Here is a 17,625-nt window from a genome sequence, read left to right as displayed (position 1 = left end):
CTCACAGCAAGTAGTATTATCACTAAGTAGCATCAGCACGATTTGCTGCCTTGAGTCCTTTTTTGTGAAAAGATGGAACATAAGCAAATGAAATAAATTGTGTCTATGGCAAAAGGCCATTGTAACTAAGTGTTTCTATACTCCTTTAAGTGAAGTTCATTAAGTACAATATAAGCTCAATTCATATTTATTCATTTAATTTGATGATTATAGGAAGAGATATGTGATATGCACACACACCTACATAAACTAATCTTAAGACGATGTTTTGCCTTTAAAAAGTTTACACTCAAATTGCATTTTGCAGTCTCAAAAGCTCAAAACACTAAAAAGCAATACAACATTTAAATAACCAGATCAATAATAGAAGAAATACTAAGGCAGGCAACATCTATCCACTTTTTACTCACTTCCGTTTCATGAAGGCAAACACCATAAAGACTATTTAAGAAAGGACTTTTATTATAAAAATACTTAGATTGAACTAAAGTGTTTCCAATAAGAGTGAAGAAATTTTGAGTTTTTGGTGAAGTTTTGGCTATAGAGATTATTAAATTACGATATACCTGCATTTGCAGAGTAAAAAAATAAAATCATTTGATACCTTCAAAGGTGACTCTCCACCTATATAAACGAAAAATACACGATGTCTCTTCTGCACATGTTCAAACATTTGCTGACTTGGAAGTGGCCGAATCAGAGCCCTGTTTGAAAACAAAACAAACAAGCAAACTTGCAACTGAACTAAAGATAGTACACGATTTACTCCTATTTATATGATAGCCTACCATGTCTAAAGTTATAAAGTTTTAATGTTGCATTAACTGCATTTTAAGTGTATCACCCAATATATATAAATCTAATAAAACTATAGCCCCTGATCACTATTATATCCATATAATAAAAATATAGTACCCACAATTTAATTATCAGTTTAAAAAATAAGTTTCAAATACATCCCTTTAGAGAGTACCTTCTTAGCCAATATTTTGACAGGCAAAAACAGAACTATAATCCATTTAGAATCCTCAGATCAAAACAAAACAATCCATATGAGAATTATTTTTTCTTCCTTCCAAAAGATCATTCACATAAACACACTATGAAATACTATCCCAGGAGTTTATAACACTATGTTAAGAATATTTACGTATTACTCTGTCCATTTAAACGTGATAAAGTTTTAAAATACCCTACAGAGGTTAAAACCTAAAATGTTTCATAAGTATGTTGTTCTTTTCAGAAAAAATAAAATGGAAAACAGTAGTCGTAACAGTCCATAAGAACCTCATAAAGAGCAAACAAATCGCAACAAAGAGTTTTACTCCACAGGCATATTTTAAGCCAAACAGACTGAGAAACGAAGTACATCAAAGGCTACTATAAAACACACCACTTACACAATATTACCAAAAAACTAAAAGAACAGGCAGCCTTCTTTTAAATGTGGTCTATCTTATCAGATGTTTACTCCATCAAATTTGCAAAAAGAACAAAACATACTTTGCAAAGGCAAAAATATTTTCAAAATGCACAATTCTTTAAACGCATTGCATCACTCTACTCTGGCCTCTATTCAATATTCCGTAATTAACTGGTAAGTGATGCAACTCCAGAACTGACTCTGCAACTTCACTTGCTACAGTCACCCCTAGTTACATCAGGAGAGTTGTCTGAGGCTTAAACTAAAACTCATTAAAAATTGCCAAAACATAAAGACGGATCTAGGTCATGGGGAATAACGCACACCCCACTAGCAATCCCCTCATATAAAGTTATCTCAAAATTTATTTATTCACAAAGCAAATAAAGAAAATGAAATATGCAATGAGAAAATACAGTAAAAATTACATTAATAAGCTTCGTAAACTTTAATATATAAAGATTCCTATTCTGTGCCTGTTCTCAAATAATTTAAGCTGGATAGTAGCATGCCACCCAACAAATCCACCCCGATATTTCAATTTACCTTAAAGCTAGTTAAAGCTATCAATATACCCTGTAAAGCTCATAAGCGCCTGTACTTTCAAAGTCAACACAGGTTAAGCCACGTTGATAAATTTTCTCTTCAAGAAGTTCCACATAATCACACTAAATAAGCATCAACTTTCTTTAGTTCCCAGCAAGATGTACATTAAAAAACATCACCACATTCAAACCGACAGGAAATGCTTACAGAAGAATTTCTGTCTCCTTCTCAGTAAAACCTCAGAGATCCTTAAGGCAAACAATCTCTGGGTTCCAGTTATGCCACAGTCTAAGCAAAATGTGCAATAATACCTCCCAGTCGGCATAAAGCAGCATGTGATAGATCAGGTAAAGCATTTATCTACAAAGCATTCTCCAGTATTGCAGGAGAGGGAGGAAAACCCAAGTCTATCCAGAACAACAATATGAAGGGGTTTCCCTGAAAACTCTGAAATTAGGTAACATGAAAAATAAACTGACGTAAACTAGGCAGTAAAAAAGTAAAATTATAATAAAATAAAAATTAAGATCATAAAATTGTTAGAAGTAATATTTTGAAAACATCTTAAAAATTCATTGGGGGAATTCTTCTATATACTAAATGAATTTACATGTGAGGTAAACAAGTATATAACACAAATCACAGTCCCTTTTGTTTCTTTAAAGGATCTCTTTGCATATGCTATATAACCCTATCTTTTCTCATAAATAAGTAGACAAATTTTATTTAGGTTAGGTCCCTAAAAATATATGTTCAATATGTCTATTAAAATACATTTAATTTTCAAATATTAATATTATTACTATAAGTATTAATATTAATATAAATCCTAATATTATACAGTAAAGCCCTTTCCTAGTAAGAACTTACCCAGATACTCTGTGAGCAAACTCAATAATATCATTTTTAGTTCGTGGTCCTCTATAATTATATGCCAAGTCCCCCTTTAATCTTAAAAAGAAAAAAAAGAAGGATAAAAGCTTGGATTATTTCAACTGTTTTAATATTTAATGCTAATCACTATTATTACATAAAGTTATAGTACACAGTTAATGCAGAGGAGTTTTACAAGCAGCATGACTACATTAAACACAGTAGGCAACTGGCTTCAAGGGAGTAACAACTCAAAATATAAAGAAAAGGTTATATTTTATTAAAATATTAATATTTAATACAAATATTTATTATTATATTTATTAATATATTAAAAATGTACAGAGTAAACATGAAAATAGTTTACTCTCTACAGTCATGCACCGCCTAACGATGTTTCGGTCAACGACGGACCACATATACAATGGTGGTCCTATAAAATTAGTATTATATAGCCCAGATGTGTAGTATGCTATACTATCTAGGTTTGTGTAAGTACACCCTACAATATTCACACAATGACAAAATCGCCTAATGATGCAGTTCTCAGAAGATATCCCAGTGTTAGGTGATGCATGACTGCATTTGATAGTTCCATGTGTCTGTTCTGTGCCTTCTGAAAATGGAATAATTTACACACTCATCGTCAAGAGCTAGCCAAAGCATTATAATTCTCACTATACTTTAAAAAGTAAGTTAAAGGGTATGGAATTAAATGTATTTTGGTAGAGGTAAAACAAATTTTAAGCAATACAATATCACAGTAACTTGACAGATGCTGCAAGACTACACAGTAAAACAATGCATAAAAGCACTTCTGTTAGAAAATTAGATCATTTTCCAAAAGCCTGCCAATAAATTGTGTCCAAGTAACTGAGATTTTAAACAACAGAACATTTATAACTAAGCATAAGAAGAGAATGGATAATTTACTTAACACAAGAAAGTAAAAGAGACTTAGCACTTTTAAAAAGTGGGGGAAGGAGGGAGGTCAACAGCAAACCCAAGAAATAAAAAGTTAAACTTAGTCAAATTTTGAAATTTGATACTTTAACACTGAAATAAAAACTTATTTTACTATAAAAATAAGCTTCAAAGTAATTCCTCAACCCCCACATTACCAAAGTAAGGATGATACCGATGAGAAAATTCAATAAAATCATGATTCTAGGTCCTTTAGAACCATCACACCATTTCTCCCAACTTACACACTCTAGATCAAACTTGATCAGCAGGTACTGATTAGAATTAACATTCATCAGTTTGATTCTCTTCCTTTCAGCTCTAATGAAAGAAGTCTATTTTAATTATAGGAAAATAAAATTTCTTAGGAGGCAAGATAAAACAGAATACACTCTTGAACCCCTCAAGGGTAAAAGCCCTTTCATAAAATTTACAACTGTAACCCTTGTCCTGCACGGTGCCTGTCGCACAGTAAGGACACAAAACATGTTTAGTGAATTAGCCATCAACAACACATTCACTTAAATACAAAGAAAAGCATACAGATAGGCCCTCTCCTTTGGCCACATACTGCACCTAGAAAGCATTGCTGAACCCAAATCTTCAATCCTCCAAAGTTACTAGAAATTAATGTAATAAAACGTAAGTAGAGTGAACTAATAAAAATACACACATAAACATACAACACTCAACTTACAGCTTAATTGTTGGATAACCTCGAACTCCAAACTCTGAAGCAATGCCTTGATAAGAAAAAGAATAAATAATTCTAAATTTTTTTTAAAAATGAGAAACTAGGTAATAAATGAGCCTTTTACTTTAAAAAATATAGATATATTTATACAAACCCATTTAGATATGTTGTTTTTAAGTCTTAGAAAGAATATAAACTCACACACAAAAGAGAAAAAACATCATTATTTCCATACAAAACAACCACTTAATAATCCAACCTATGGCCTGCACAAAGCACTGACAAAATATGAAATGTAGAAAGAATAGTTAAAATGTTATCTCTAAAGTACTTATCTTAAAAGGTATTCTTGTTAAAATATATATATATAAATAAACTCTCATTTCTCATTTGACTTCATTTTCCAGGACAAATATTTCATCTAGATCTCACTGACTTCTCTTAAAAACAAACAACCGGCAAAAGCCCATCTCTTCCTTTAGTGTTTTCTGAGGCTTAAAAGAACTGTAGTGTATTTTAATTTTAAAAACATAAATGGTATTTACAAAATTAATTTCTGCAGTCAATATATGATCTAAAAGCAACTTGACTTGTGTTAGAAGTTTCTGCTTTTGTAATAACCTAGAATAATTCCAATTGTCTCAAAGAGTATTCTGAAATTTTCACATTAATTAAAATAAGATATAGTTGCTACAATGGCATCTTTTTAAGGGAAAGAAGAAACGAAAATAGAAACAATCAAACAACAGAGAATTAAGACTTTAAGAGGACATAAATCATATAGCAAATTAATCCTATACTGCTTTCCAGATTCCAGGCAACTAGAACAGGAAATAATAAAATATTCTTAGTTTATAGACAATATACAAAATATCTACACAACTATACTACTACACGCAAAGTATACAGTATTTACTCATATGAGCACTCCCTTTGTCGATTTTCTTTATTTATAGGATATTTTCTTATCACAGTTGGGTATAAGAAAACTACTTCTATGTACATGGGTTCTGGTTTACCAATGACTTTAGTAATCATTAATCTTTGCTTTCTCATCACTCCCCACCAATACACAAGAATGATGACAAAGTGAATTGTCGCCAAATAATATCCCAAATCTCTCCGCCTTGCTTTGTCGCTCTAGAGCTCCTCTCTTAAACGTATGGAGACAGGTGACCAAAAGGGTCTGGAGAGTGATCAACACTGGTTTTTATTAGAGGCAACACAAACAGCAGAGGTAACAAAAAGAACTCAGGTTCTGAAGATATAGGTCCTATCTTTGAAGATTTGTGCCCATCTCTAATTTAGGACTTAATTCTGTCTGCTACATTCTAATTAAAGACTGCTATTATTGAGACTGCCTTCTTCTCAGTAAAAACATAGAAATGAGGGGCTGGCCCAGTGGCGTAGCGGTTAAGTTCATGTGTTTCACTTCAGCGGCCTGGAGTTCACGGGTTTGGATCCCGGCATGGACCTACACACTGCTCATCAAGCCATGCTATGGCAGCTTCCCACATATAAAATAGAGGAAGACTGGCACGGATGCTAGTTCAGGGCCAATCTTTCTCATCAAAATAAAAAAATACAAACACAGAAATCATTTAGGGGAGACAATAAAGTATGTTCCTAATGCCCCTCTCCCCAAATTAAGGAGGCAGGTAAATACAAACCCTTATTACCTTCAACTAAAACTCATTAAAAACTGCTATAACATAAAGACTAATATAAATGACTAGAGAGGGCAGTATACTGCACTAGCAATTCTTTATACAGTTTACTGCAGAATTTCTTTACACAAATCAAATATAGAAAAGGTAACAAGCACTCAATGAGAAATGCAGTAGTGGTATTTTAAAGCCTGATGGTGTAGTTCTCATAATAGGCTTCAGAGAGGGCAAAAACAGCTCCACACTTAACCCTAGCACTTAATTACTTGACCTCAGTTTTCATATCTATAAGACGGAGATGTAGCATACCACCCACTCTATGGTCCCTTGGCTCCTTGAGCATTAACCTTCATTTCTGAGATAATTTCAACTGACAACAACTTCTAAAACTTCAAACTTAGGTTTTCCTAGAGGAAAATGGTTGTATAATAATTTTTAAAAAAGCACAAAAGCAAAACATGGGTTATAGACAAATAATGACCCAGGTCAGGATTCCAACTTCTCCATTTATTACCCATGCAGCTCTGCATAAGTTTCTTAACTTCTTTTATTCTGCCTTCTCTTCTGAGGATACCACTCATCTTGAAGGGCTATGGGTGAGATTTTAAAATGAGAAGCATGTGGAAAAGAATCTAGCAGAGTCTGGCAAACAGAGATCCTCTAACGCCGGGTCCCTTCCTTTCTCTTCTTGATCCTAATTTCATCTTTAGGTGAGTATCTGCTGACACATCAATGTCTAGATAACATTAACAAGAATTACCACGTTAGAATATCTTATAACTGGCTTTAACATCCCTTCAACTTCACCTCAAAACAATTTTGTGAAGGGTGAAAAGGGTGCTAATGCTATTTTTCCGATAAAGAAACTAAAACTTAGGGGGATTCGGTAACTTGTTTGAGAGCAAGCATTGATTACGTAGCAGGGCTGAGACAAATTCAAGTCTGAGTTTAAATGTTTTGTTTTTTTCACATATTAGAAAATAATATTAGAAAGAAAAGAAAAGTATTTAGAAACCTAAGATCAATTCCTTCATCAACTGAAGAATCCATTTGTAACAGGCAAATAACTTCCCCTGAAGTTTTGTAATTTTAAATGCTCATAAAATGAGGTCAAACATGAAGCCCTAGATTTCATTTCTCCTTGAAAATGTTAACAACTTGATGGTAGTGACAGACTTGGATGTGAATCTTGGTGATCCTGGATTCTGGGCCTAATTCTGCCTCTAACTTTGTCTGAAATTATTCAACGTCATTTCACCACTGATTACCTTTTGTGACTTCATCTACACAACGGGAGGTGGGAAGAAGTGAGGGGTTAGACTTTATCTGAAGTCCTTTTCAGCTCGAAATACTATTTTTCTTAGTATTTACTGAGTGTCACTATGTATCTAACATCAAAAGGAAATAAAATATAGCAGTGGTTCTCAACTAGGGGCAATTTTGCCCTCCAGGAGACACGGGGCAATGTCTGGAGACATTTTTGCTTGCCACAACTTGAGGAGGAAGAGAAGGGTGCTACTGGTATCTAATGGGTAGAGGCTAAGGATGCTGCTAAATATCCTACAATGCACAGGAACCCCTTTGCCCCCAAAAAACAAAGACTTATCTGGCCCAAAATGTCAGGGATGAGCAACCCCGAAATATTGACACTGACCAAAAGGGCTTATAATCTAGAAAGGTAAAACTAATTTGCAAATATAATCTGTGAACAAGAAATCAGAATAAGAATGTTACTGGCCAAACACTGTTGCAAATTAATACATCAAAGAGAATGATTTATCATAAAATGATGTCATACTTAGGTTGAGGAATAAACAGAATTTCAGTGGTTTCATAATGGAAATCAGTACACCATTACAAGTAGCATCATAACATATTTTAATTTCCAAATGAGAAATCATTTTAGTACTCGTTTTTGAAGGGATATGTACAAAAGAGGCTAAAATATATGTCTGAATTTACATTGGACATTATACAACTTTTTATGTTGATAAATAGTATTATTAGTTAAAACCACACATCATGAAATTTTTGGTACAATTCCAAACATACAGGGTAGGATAAATCATGATAGTTCAAATTTCTCTAGTTGAGGAATTCTATACACAGAGATTCATTGGACTGAGTGTGATGGCATTTGGTCCCAATCACTGCAATTCCATGATTGAGAAATACACTACCCTCAAATACTCCAGATATTCTACATTTCATCACTGAATAATTCTATCCCACCCCAAAACCAAAATCCCATAAATAACTACCCATTAAAATAATACTTTACTCTGTGATTCTCCAACTTAAGTGTGCAGCAGAAACACCTGAAGTCCATGCTAAAAATACAGATTCTTATGACCCAACCTCAAAGACTTCATTTGGTAGGGCTGGTGTGGGTCTTCAGAATCTGAATTTATACTGGGCACCTCAAGTAGTCCTAATGCAACTAGTCTGTAGACTAAACACTGAGAAAGACTGATGCTGTGACTGCCTGAAAAGCGACTTAAGGGGATAGAAGAGATACCCATGCAACAGCTAATCTTTTCGTATTCTATAGTTAGGCCTAGAATAATGCTGAGAGCTAGCTTGAAAAAAAAATTCTATTTCTTAACTGTTTGATTCCAAGTTCTACTAAAATGCCTGTATGGGAGCTGTTTTGAAGTATTTAAGGAAACAAATCTATTCATAATCCCTAGACAGTAGTTTTTAAATACTTAAATTTTGTTTTAAATATTAGGAAGATAACATTCGTTTTCTCCGCAGTACATAAAACATCTCCTTGATTCTATAACAAAGTGGAAAATGCATCAATCACTGACATCAAACACTAAATAACACAAACTTACTTATGTTTATTGGTTATTGTTTCTCTCTGCCCACTAGAACATAAATTCCATGAGAGTAGAAATTTTTGTCTGTTTTGCTCATGGATGTGTCATCAATGCCTAGAACATGCCTGGTACATCCTGGCATATGGTAAGCACTTATTACATATCTGCTGAATGAATGTTGACTCTACAGCTCTTTGGCAAAAGAATAGTTTTCCAATAAACTATGCTTACATGATTCAAGTAGTCACAAGGATTTACAAGCAAGCATTGCCATGCAGGTTGGGCTATGGGTTGGGTAAGTAGGCAGAGGAAGTTTATTCCATATGAAGCACCTAACACAATGCTTGGCAGAGGGCAGGCCTCAGTACATACCAGTTCCCTTTCCTCTTTTCCCAAAGCCAGATGCTTGAGATAATGTGCTATGCATCCTCTATAGGGGCGTTTTCCTCCTATTAATTTAACATAATGTATTACACAATGCTAAGAGAACACGATAATCATCTATCAGAGGCAAAAATTTAAACCTCTTAATGGTTTATGAAAAGTGAATTAGAAAAAAAAGTCCCACCATAAAGTACCTAAAAGGCTACAAACTGTATATGAAGTCTTAAGTCCTGAAAGAATACTATTGCTTTTTAATCACCGTATTCAAAACACCATCTCCTCTAAGGTACTCAGGAAAAAAGTCTTGGCTATTTTTTCCCAAATCACAGTGCCACTTAATAAATAGTGGCACACAGGGGCACTTAAAACATACTGAATAATAAACTAATGAATTAGATATTATAAAAAAGAATGTGACTTGCTGTAAACTGTTATTATCACTGTAGCATCACATAAGTAATCCATTATTTTTACTGATTTATAGGTACTACTTTTCTCATTGATTATGTTTCTTCATACTTTCACATTCCTTTATACATTATTTTACTTTATTATTCCATTGAATGATTCAAGAGGTCACAAGAATTGCCATGTGTAAGACTCTACTGCACTTGTTGGTTCATTCCTCTTTCTCCCGCTATTAGACTGTAAGCATTTCCAAGACAAGAAGGATTATTTTGGTTTTTCTTCAATCTCTAGAGACTAGCACAGGGTTTGACAAATAGTAGTTAGTAAATATATACTGATTGAGTGAATATGAATGGATGACTATATGAATAAATATAAATGTATGCGTATGCATGTCTACTGAACACACACGTCTAGACACAAGAAGTTACTTTCATGAACAACAGTTTAAAGGCGTAATTTCTTAAGCATTGTTAAAAGTTTATTTTAAGAAATGCCAACTCAAGCATATTATTCTCACCCTCTCTCTACAATAACTTCCTGCCACTGATCTTTTCTCCTCTCAAGGTTCTAACAATTCGAGTGACAATAATTCCAGCTCTAACATCTCACCTGCATTCTATTTCCCTATTCCCAAACATCCATAAAGCAAAATACTATAAATTCAAAACAGCTGCTAACAAGAAAATGCACACAAAATTATTCTTTTCCATATGACCAACAGTAGTGTTGTTCAGTAACTACGCTAAGATTCTTACATGTGACATTATTTTCGATTATTCTTCTTTATACCAATTTATCACATGTGTGATTTCACCCTTGAAAATGCTTCCCCTTGACTCCACTGCCGCCACCCAAGTCTGGGCTCCCAGGATCCTACACCAAGATGCATACAAAGGTCAACTTAGATGATCTTCTTGTCTCTAACTGCTCTTCTTTTCTACCCTATATATTGCTGCCAAAAATATTTTAATCAAGTCATTTGCCTTTCTCAAAAATGTGTACTACCTCTCAATTGAGAATTGATAAAATCCAAAACCCTCTGATCTGGGAGGCCCTTAAAATTTGGTCTTACCCTGTAGCATCTAATATGTGCTAGCCATGTGCCAAGGATTTTGAACACAAAATATTAATACAATCCTCACAACCTTGAAGATTATCACTGTTCTGTTTACAGACATGGAAACTAAAATTAAGAGAGGTCAAGCACTTCCCCAAAGCCACAAAAGTAGAACATGGTAGAGCTGGGATTAAAACACCTAGGTGTGGCCTGGGCCAAAGTTGTATCATGAGTACAGTACTGATTTCCTAAAAAGAAATACACATTACATACTTCCACTTTCTTCATTAATTAAAAGAAAAAGGAACTAACATTCACTGAATACTACAAGGGACTTCATATGTGCTACATCATTAAAACCTCAGAACAGTCAATAAAAGACACATTACAAATAAATATCTACCAATGTGGACACCAAAGCTTAGAGATGTTAAGAAATTTTCTCTGCGCTACACAGCAAAAGTAGCAGGCAGAGTCAGCAACTGAATCCAGGTCTCCTTTCCAAAGACATGCTCTTTCCACATTTCTAGGACACATCATACTTCTCTAAACTTAATTTCTTCTTTTCTCAAACCCTTTCAGATAGGCATTAGTCAATCTTCTCTGTAAAGGGTCAGATAATAAATATTTTAGGCTTTGTGGGGTATACAGTCTCTGTTACAACTAGTAAACTCTACCATTGGAACACAAAAGCATCCATAAACAACAGTGAACAAATGAGTGCGGCTGTGTTCCAATAACTTTAATTACAAAAATGGGCAGTAGGCCAGATTTTGTCCATGGGCTGTAGTTTTTTTGCCAACCTCTGCTTTGAGACATTCTATTCTCTGGTACATACTTATTAAGCTCATTCTTAACTCTAAGATTTTGCTCTAATATTCTCTCTAATGTGAATATTTTTCTGATCTTCACTTGTAATTATTTCAACTCAACTCATCTTTCAAGTTCCCATTTACTCCTCTACTATGCCGTCACAGGCTACTCAGACAACAAACCCTCAATCTTAATCCACATAGCAACATCAAGAGTTTAACAGTCAAATTTCTGTATTTATGCCTCAGGGAAATTGATTATCTCAAGCGGGCTCAAAGGTGGAGGAATGGTTTATACTTCTTTGTTAGGCATACAATTAACATATACTGCATATTTAACATTCAACAACTAATTCTTTAACTGTAAAGTATACAGTTTTAAATTATTAAGAGAACTTTAATTTTACATAAGCAAAAAAAAACCCTTCTTACCTTGAATACTGTTTCATGTAATTAAAGCATTTTCATTATGAGAATGGTAAAATAAAGTGAATAACGCTTACTAGAATAGGAAGTAGCATCCATCTTTCCGACTTTAACCGGAGAGCCAATGCTTTTCATCTCAAGACCAACTTCATTCCAAATCGGTTCCAGTTTTTTACAGTGGCCACACCATGGTGCATAAAACTTGTTTAAAAAAAAAAGATAACCACTAAAATGTTGTGTTACTATGGATATCAATCTTAATTTTTAAAGAATCTCTTTGACTAAATGATCTGATAATAATCTGTTTTAGATAAAAAGTCTAATTAAAGTGATTATATAATCAAAGATAAAACACACACACATAAACCTGGATAAGTTTACTCCTAACATATTCTCAACACTGATACTACTCTAAGTTCATTTAAGATGACTGCTGATACCTACTTAAAATAGAGATATGGTTTACAATAAAAACATCTTGGCTTCCAAGTGAGTGTGTCTATGATATATATAAAATGAAACCACTAAATACACATACACACATCATATGTACACCCCTTAAGAGTTAATGAACAATATCAATCTACTGCTATTACAAAAATTCCAACACAGCAGGTACCTTTGCTACTTTAAGCATAACCACCGGTAAGACATAGGAGATCATTAGGATGACTGGCTTGGCATAGGGACAAGTCAGGCTGCTTAAATGAAAACCACAGCTTTTCCTCCTGAATCACCAGATGACTGGGGCGGTGCTTAGGTTTCTCTAGTGAAATGGTGTAACAAACTGCTTGTTGTAGGTTCATGAAATGAGATTTACCTATTTTTCAACATTATACTATGGAAATGTTGAAATATACACAAAAGGAGAAAGAAAGAATTAAACAATGGGCCCTCATGTCCATCGCCTGGTTTCAATAATTGTCAACTCTGCCAGTCTCACTTCATCTCTTTTGTTGCCACTCCACTTCTTTTTCACTGAGGCACGTTAAAACGAATGCCAAACACTGTGAAGTTTAAATACATTCCAAACTTGAAAGTGAGGAAAGGAAGATGAAAATTTGATTTTGTTCACTCTTAAGATGAAAATATGATTTTGACTGCCAAGTGATATTAACATACTCAATCTCTAGGATAATATGAAAAAACAACATAGTGAATTCTGTTGTAAAATCATACCATAATCTCCCTCAGACATAAACCACAAGTTGACCTCATCAAAATTTCATCAAAAGCAGTTCCCTTGCCAGGAACCTTAAAGCTCTGAGGTTGATTTTAATGCAAAGACCCAAAGAGTACTACCTAAGAAAACACATTAAGTAATATACATAAGCACTGATTGTATATTACCATGTTTGGGCGGAAAATAGAAAATAACACTTACAATGGGAGGGGTGGTTAATGAGTACAAAAAATTTACATACTCACATCTACAAGCCAAATGTCATCTTTTCGACTGTCTTTAAACCTAAAAAACAAGAAAACAAATCTTTGTATATTTCCACTTTGCAATTGAATAGTATAGGTGGGGATAATAAATTGATAAATATAGGAGCATGGAACAAATTCTTTAAATAAATTTTTATGTAAAAGTTTTACTCAGTGACCTCTAAATCTTATCGATTAAACATCTACTTAATAAAAGTAGAGTACTGATAAAGTAACCAGGAATAAAAAATCCAAAAAAATTAAAGTGGGACTTGGGAGAACCACAGCTATATAGCCAGCTCCTAGCCCTCTATTCCACTTACACCTGTACATTAAAGTTAAGAGCAGGCCTGAGGCTTTCCTTAAAAAGGTCTACTGGCAAGACTGGCCCTGAGTTGGCATCTGGGAACCTGAATTTCAGGAGGGCTCCCACCATTGGTCCTACACTGTGTAAACAACAAGGTTTTGTGACAAACAGCTACGTTCCTTCTGGGAACCTGAATTTTGGTACAGGTTAGGCAGAAGGGTGCTTTCATGACCAACTCTCAATAAAAAATCCTAGCGCTGAGTCTCTTATGAGCATCCTTGGTAGATAACATTTCACACATGTGGTCACAACTCCTGATGGACGAATTAAGCACATCCTTTGTGACTCTACTGGGAGAGGACTCATGGAAACTTGTTCCTGGTTTCCCCTGGAACTTGCCCGTGCCTTTTCCTTTGCTGATTTTGCCTCATGTCCTTTCACGGTAATAGATCACGGCTGTGACTTCGACTACAGGCTGAGTCCTGTGAGTGCTCCTAGTCAATCACCAAACCTGGAGGAGCTTTTGGGGACACTGACACAATACAGTCAAAGAATTTTCAGAAAACAGTTCTGACCATGTGACTCTTGACATCTTTTGGCCCTCTCCCACCAACTACAAAAAAAGTACAAATTGCTGTTTTATCTGGTTCCAACATATCTTTCCACTCAAATATGAGCACCCTACAATTTCCAGACTATGATGTTTATCACAGCTAAATTCATGTTTATTTGACTTTCTACATTCTTTCAGGTTCAAATCCTATCCAGCTAAAAGCACCGCTTACTCCATAATAATGTCCTAAATTCTTCACAGCTGCAGTCAATCTTCCCATATCATCTTTATCCTCTTTATGATTCTTATCAATTCCCACATGTTGTAGTTATCCAACCATAAATATGCTAATTCAGGGAAGAAATATATTTGTTTCATCTGCTAGTGTTTTCCAGTGATCTATATTTAATCTATACTGGCTGGATGACAAAAGTTCTCTATGAGGAGGATATTTTAGTAAGATCTGAAAACCTGTAGTTAAGACAAAGAGAGCATATCCCCCCTAAATCTGAGCTCTCAGGTCCAAAGGTGTCCACATCTATCCAAATGTAACATTGTCCTATACCAGGGGCAAGGATAGCACCCTTAACCAATCCCCCACGTTGGTGAACCTACATCTTTTGGCTTTGTTCCCCTTTTTTAGTTAAAAGTTTTATTCTATATACTGATAACCATCACATGGGCTGCCCATCAGCTGATTAAGCTTGTCCTTTAATTGTTCATTAAAATGCTCAACTACCTCTGTGGATTAGGGGTGATACAGAGCACGAACAGTCTATTGTATGCCCCATGACTAGGCCCATTGATGGGGAGCTTGGGCTGCAAATCCAGGCCCGTTATGAGATGCAGTGTTCTCCAGGAATCCGAACAGAAAACAAATATGGTCTTGCAGGGCCTGGATGATGTGGCCTGAGTCAGTGCGATGCATGGGGATGGCTAGGCCCAATCCAGAGACAGTGTCAACTACAATTAAGATCCAGGGGAACACTATGGATGGAATGAGGGGTCCAGTGTGTTCTGCCTCCTGAGAATGCCCTGGCTCACTGACTTGAAATAATCTGTTCTTGGACAGTATTTTTAGGCTTGAGCAGGGTCTGACAAATGGGACAGCTTTTTCATGCTGGTTTGGTATCTTCTCACAAGACTGCAGTCCAAGCATGCCAGCCCAATCTAGGATAGCATCTGAATTTTCAGGGGCCATCCTCTTGTGGATCCAGGAAGCAATTAGTTGCACATCTGACTGCTCTGGGGTGAAGAACAATTCAGTTTCCCCATTTAGCTGACAAGCACAGTATGCTCATTGGTTGTTTCCCTTTGTCAGCACAGGGGCCTTTCCAGCAAGCATCCACATATGCAACAAAATGCTTACTAGGAGCAGAACTCATCTTTATCCAAATGTCTCATCTTCACAGGGGCTCCTGTTTTATATGCCACACAATCAAAGAACAAAGCCATTGGCCACAGCCCATGAGTCAGCGAAAATATGGCAGGGCTCACTTGCTGGGGCTGGAGCAAGGAGTAGGCGATAGGGGAACAGAGAGGCTGATAATCTTACAGTCTTCCACACTGCATGAAACTGCCCACTGCGCAAAGGTCCTTTACCACATGTGGTGAAGGACAGGTCTCTTTCAGGTTGGATGGCAGCCACACCCAATTCCATCCCACTATAAGCTAAGCAGGAGGAGCCATCAGTGAACCAGGCCCATGGGTGGTCCCCATTGGGCAAGAGGAAGCAGCGGTTCCTTGTCTGTTATTCCTGGGAGGTGGAGGGGCACCTGTGAGACCTTTGCAGGGAGCTGTGAGACTCCAGCAGGGCTGCTGTATGTGCCATCTCCACTTCACTAGAGATTCCAGAGCTGTCCCTATTCAGCAACATGCCTGGAATTTCTGCTCGTGAGCCTACCACTGCACTCATCCACCAAGGCCCAACAGGTCAACAACTGCATCTCAAGGGGTGTGTTATCTTTCAGCCAACCTGGGGAACTTACAGGTCCACATTAGCCTCTGGTGGTGTCCTTCTACAATGAGCTCCAGTGAACTGAGAGGGTGCTGAGATATGTAACTCGAATGGCAGATGTGGATCAGCAGGGTGCACAAGAAGGGAGGCCTGGTGGCCTGCTAGAGGGCCTCCAGAGTATTGCGCTGGTTAGGGCCCCAGTCAAAGGTGGTGGCCTTTCTGGTAACCCGGTAGATGGGTACCATCAAGATCCCTGCATGGGTTATATGACAGCATCAGCAGCCAAATAGGCCCATCAATCCCTGGGCCTCTTTTTTTTTGGGTCAGAAAGGTTCAAAGTTTGGAAATGATCTTCTCTGGAATGAGATGTTGTACTGCTTCCCAGATCACACCCAGGAATTTCAGCTGGGTACAGGTCCGTGTCCCCTGTCTGTATTAACAGCCCAGCCATGTTGTCACTTGTGAGTCTTTATGGTGTCCAGTCCTTTTGGGCAGCGCCCTTGCCTAGGCCCTCTAGGTTATCAGCATAGTGGAAGGCCTCCTCTAGGAGGAGTTTTTGTAGGTCATGGCCTACCCATTGACGGCAGATACGTGGGGAATTTAGATAGCCTTGTAGAAGGACATTAAAGGTGTACTGGAATCCATTCCACAGAAAGGAAATTGATTCTGATTGGCCCAGTAGAGAGGGATGCCAGAAAAGGCACTTGCAATGTCAAATGCTACAGACCAAGCTCCGTCCATAGCATCTTCCTGATATCAGCTACCACTAGTGTCAAGCACAGCACTACGGTTCTGAGCTAGCTATAATCAATGGTGAGTTTCCAAGTACCCAAGGCCTTGTGCACAGGCCAGACAGGACTACTGAATGGAGAAACAGTCTCACAGAGCACTATGGCTTCCTCCAGCTCAGCAATTACTGCAGTTATTTCTTTTACTCACCAGGCAGCAAATTTGTTTTGGGGAGACAATGGCACCAGGAGCTGGTAGTCTGGTGGTCAGTCTCCCACATGCTTGACTAAGATAGCCCTCACTACAGCAATTCCCACTGGGGCTTGGGGACAAAGGTGAGCGAGAGTGCACAGAGCCAGGCCTGGGCAACAGTGCTGGTACTGGTTGTCACAAACTCAGAACCAGAGAGTATTATATGGATCCTCCTCACCCTGGTAACAGGGACTATAGGGATCACACGCACCTGTGCACTGATATCCAAAAGGCCCAAGAAGTGCAATTCTCCCCACCTCCCAACGAACTCTGACCCTTGGCATAGGATCTCCAGCCCTGCCTGCGGATATAGGGGCC

At 36.7% G+C, this 17,625-nt stretch overlaps 1 protein-coding gene across 1 annotated transcript in view; it reads right to left on the bottom strand.

Moving 5' to 3' along the window:
• TMX3 (thioredoxin related transmembrane protein 3) overlaps positions 1-17,625 on the bottom strand; it is a 41,250-nt gene that overhangs the window by 20,405 nt on the left and 3,220 nt on the right. Inside the window, exons 3-7 of the mRNA XM_046672227.1 lie at positions 13,510-13,549; positions 12,159-12,282; positions 4,503-4,548; positions 2,840-2,920; positions 605-704 (exon numbers count right to left, since the gene is read on the bottom strand). Of these exons, the coding sequence (XP_046528183.1) occupies positions 605-704; positions 2,840-2,920; positions 4,503-4,548; positions 12,159-12,282; positions 13,510-13,549 (391 nt within the window). The remainder of the gene's footprint in view (positions 1-604; positions 705-2,839; positions 2,921-4,502; positions 4,549-12,158; positions 12,283-13,509; positions 13,550-17,625) is intronic.

This window comes from Equus quagga, chromosome 9, assembly GCF_021613505.1.
Source record: "Equus quagga isolate Etosha38 chromosome 9, UCLA_HA_Equagga_1.0, whole genome shotgun sequence".
Classification (NCBI taxonomy): Eukaryota; Metazoa; Chordata; class Mammalia; order Perissodactyla; family Equidae; genus Equus; species Equus quagga.
The sequence above is the reverse complement of the archived record's forward strand: the minus strand, read 5'-3'. Positions and strand labels throughout refer to the sequence as shown.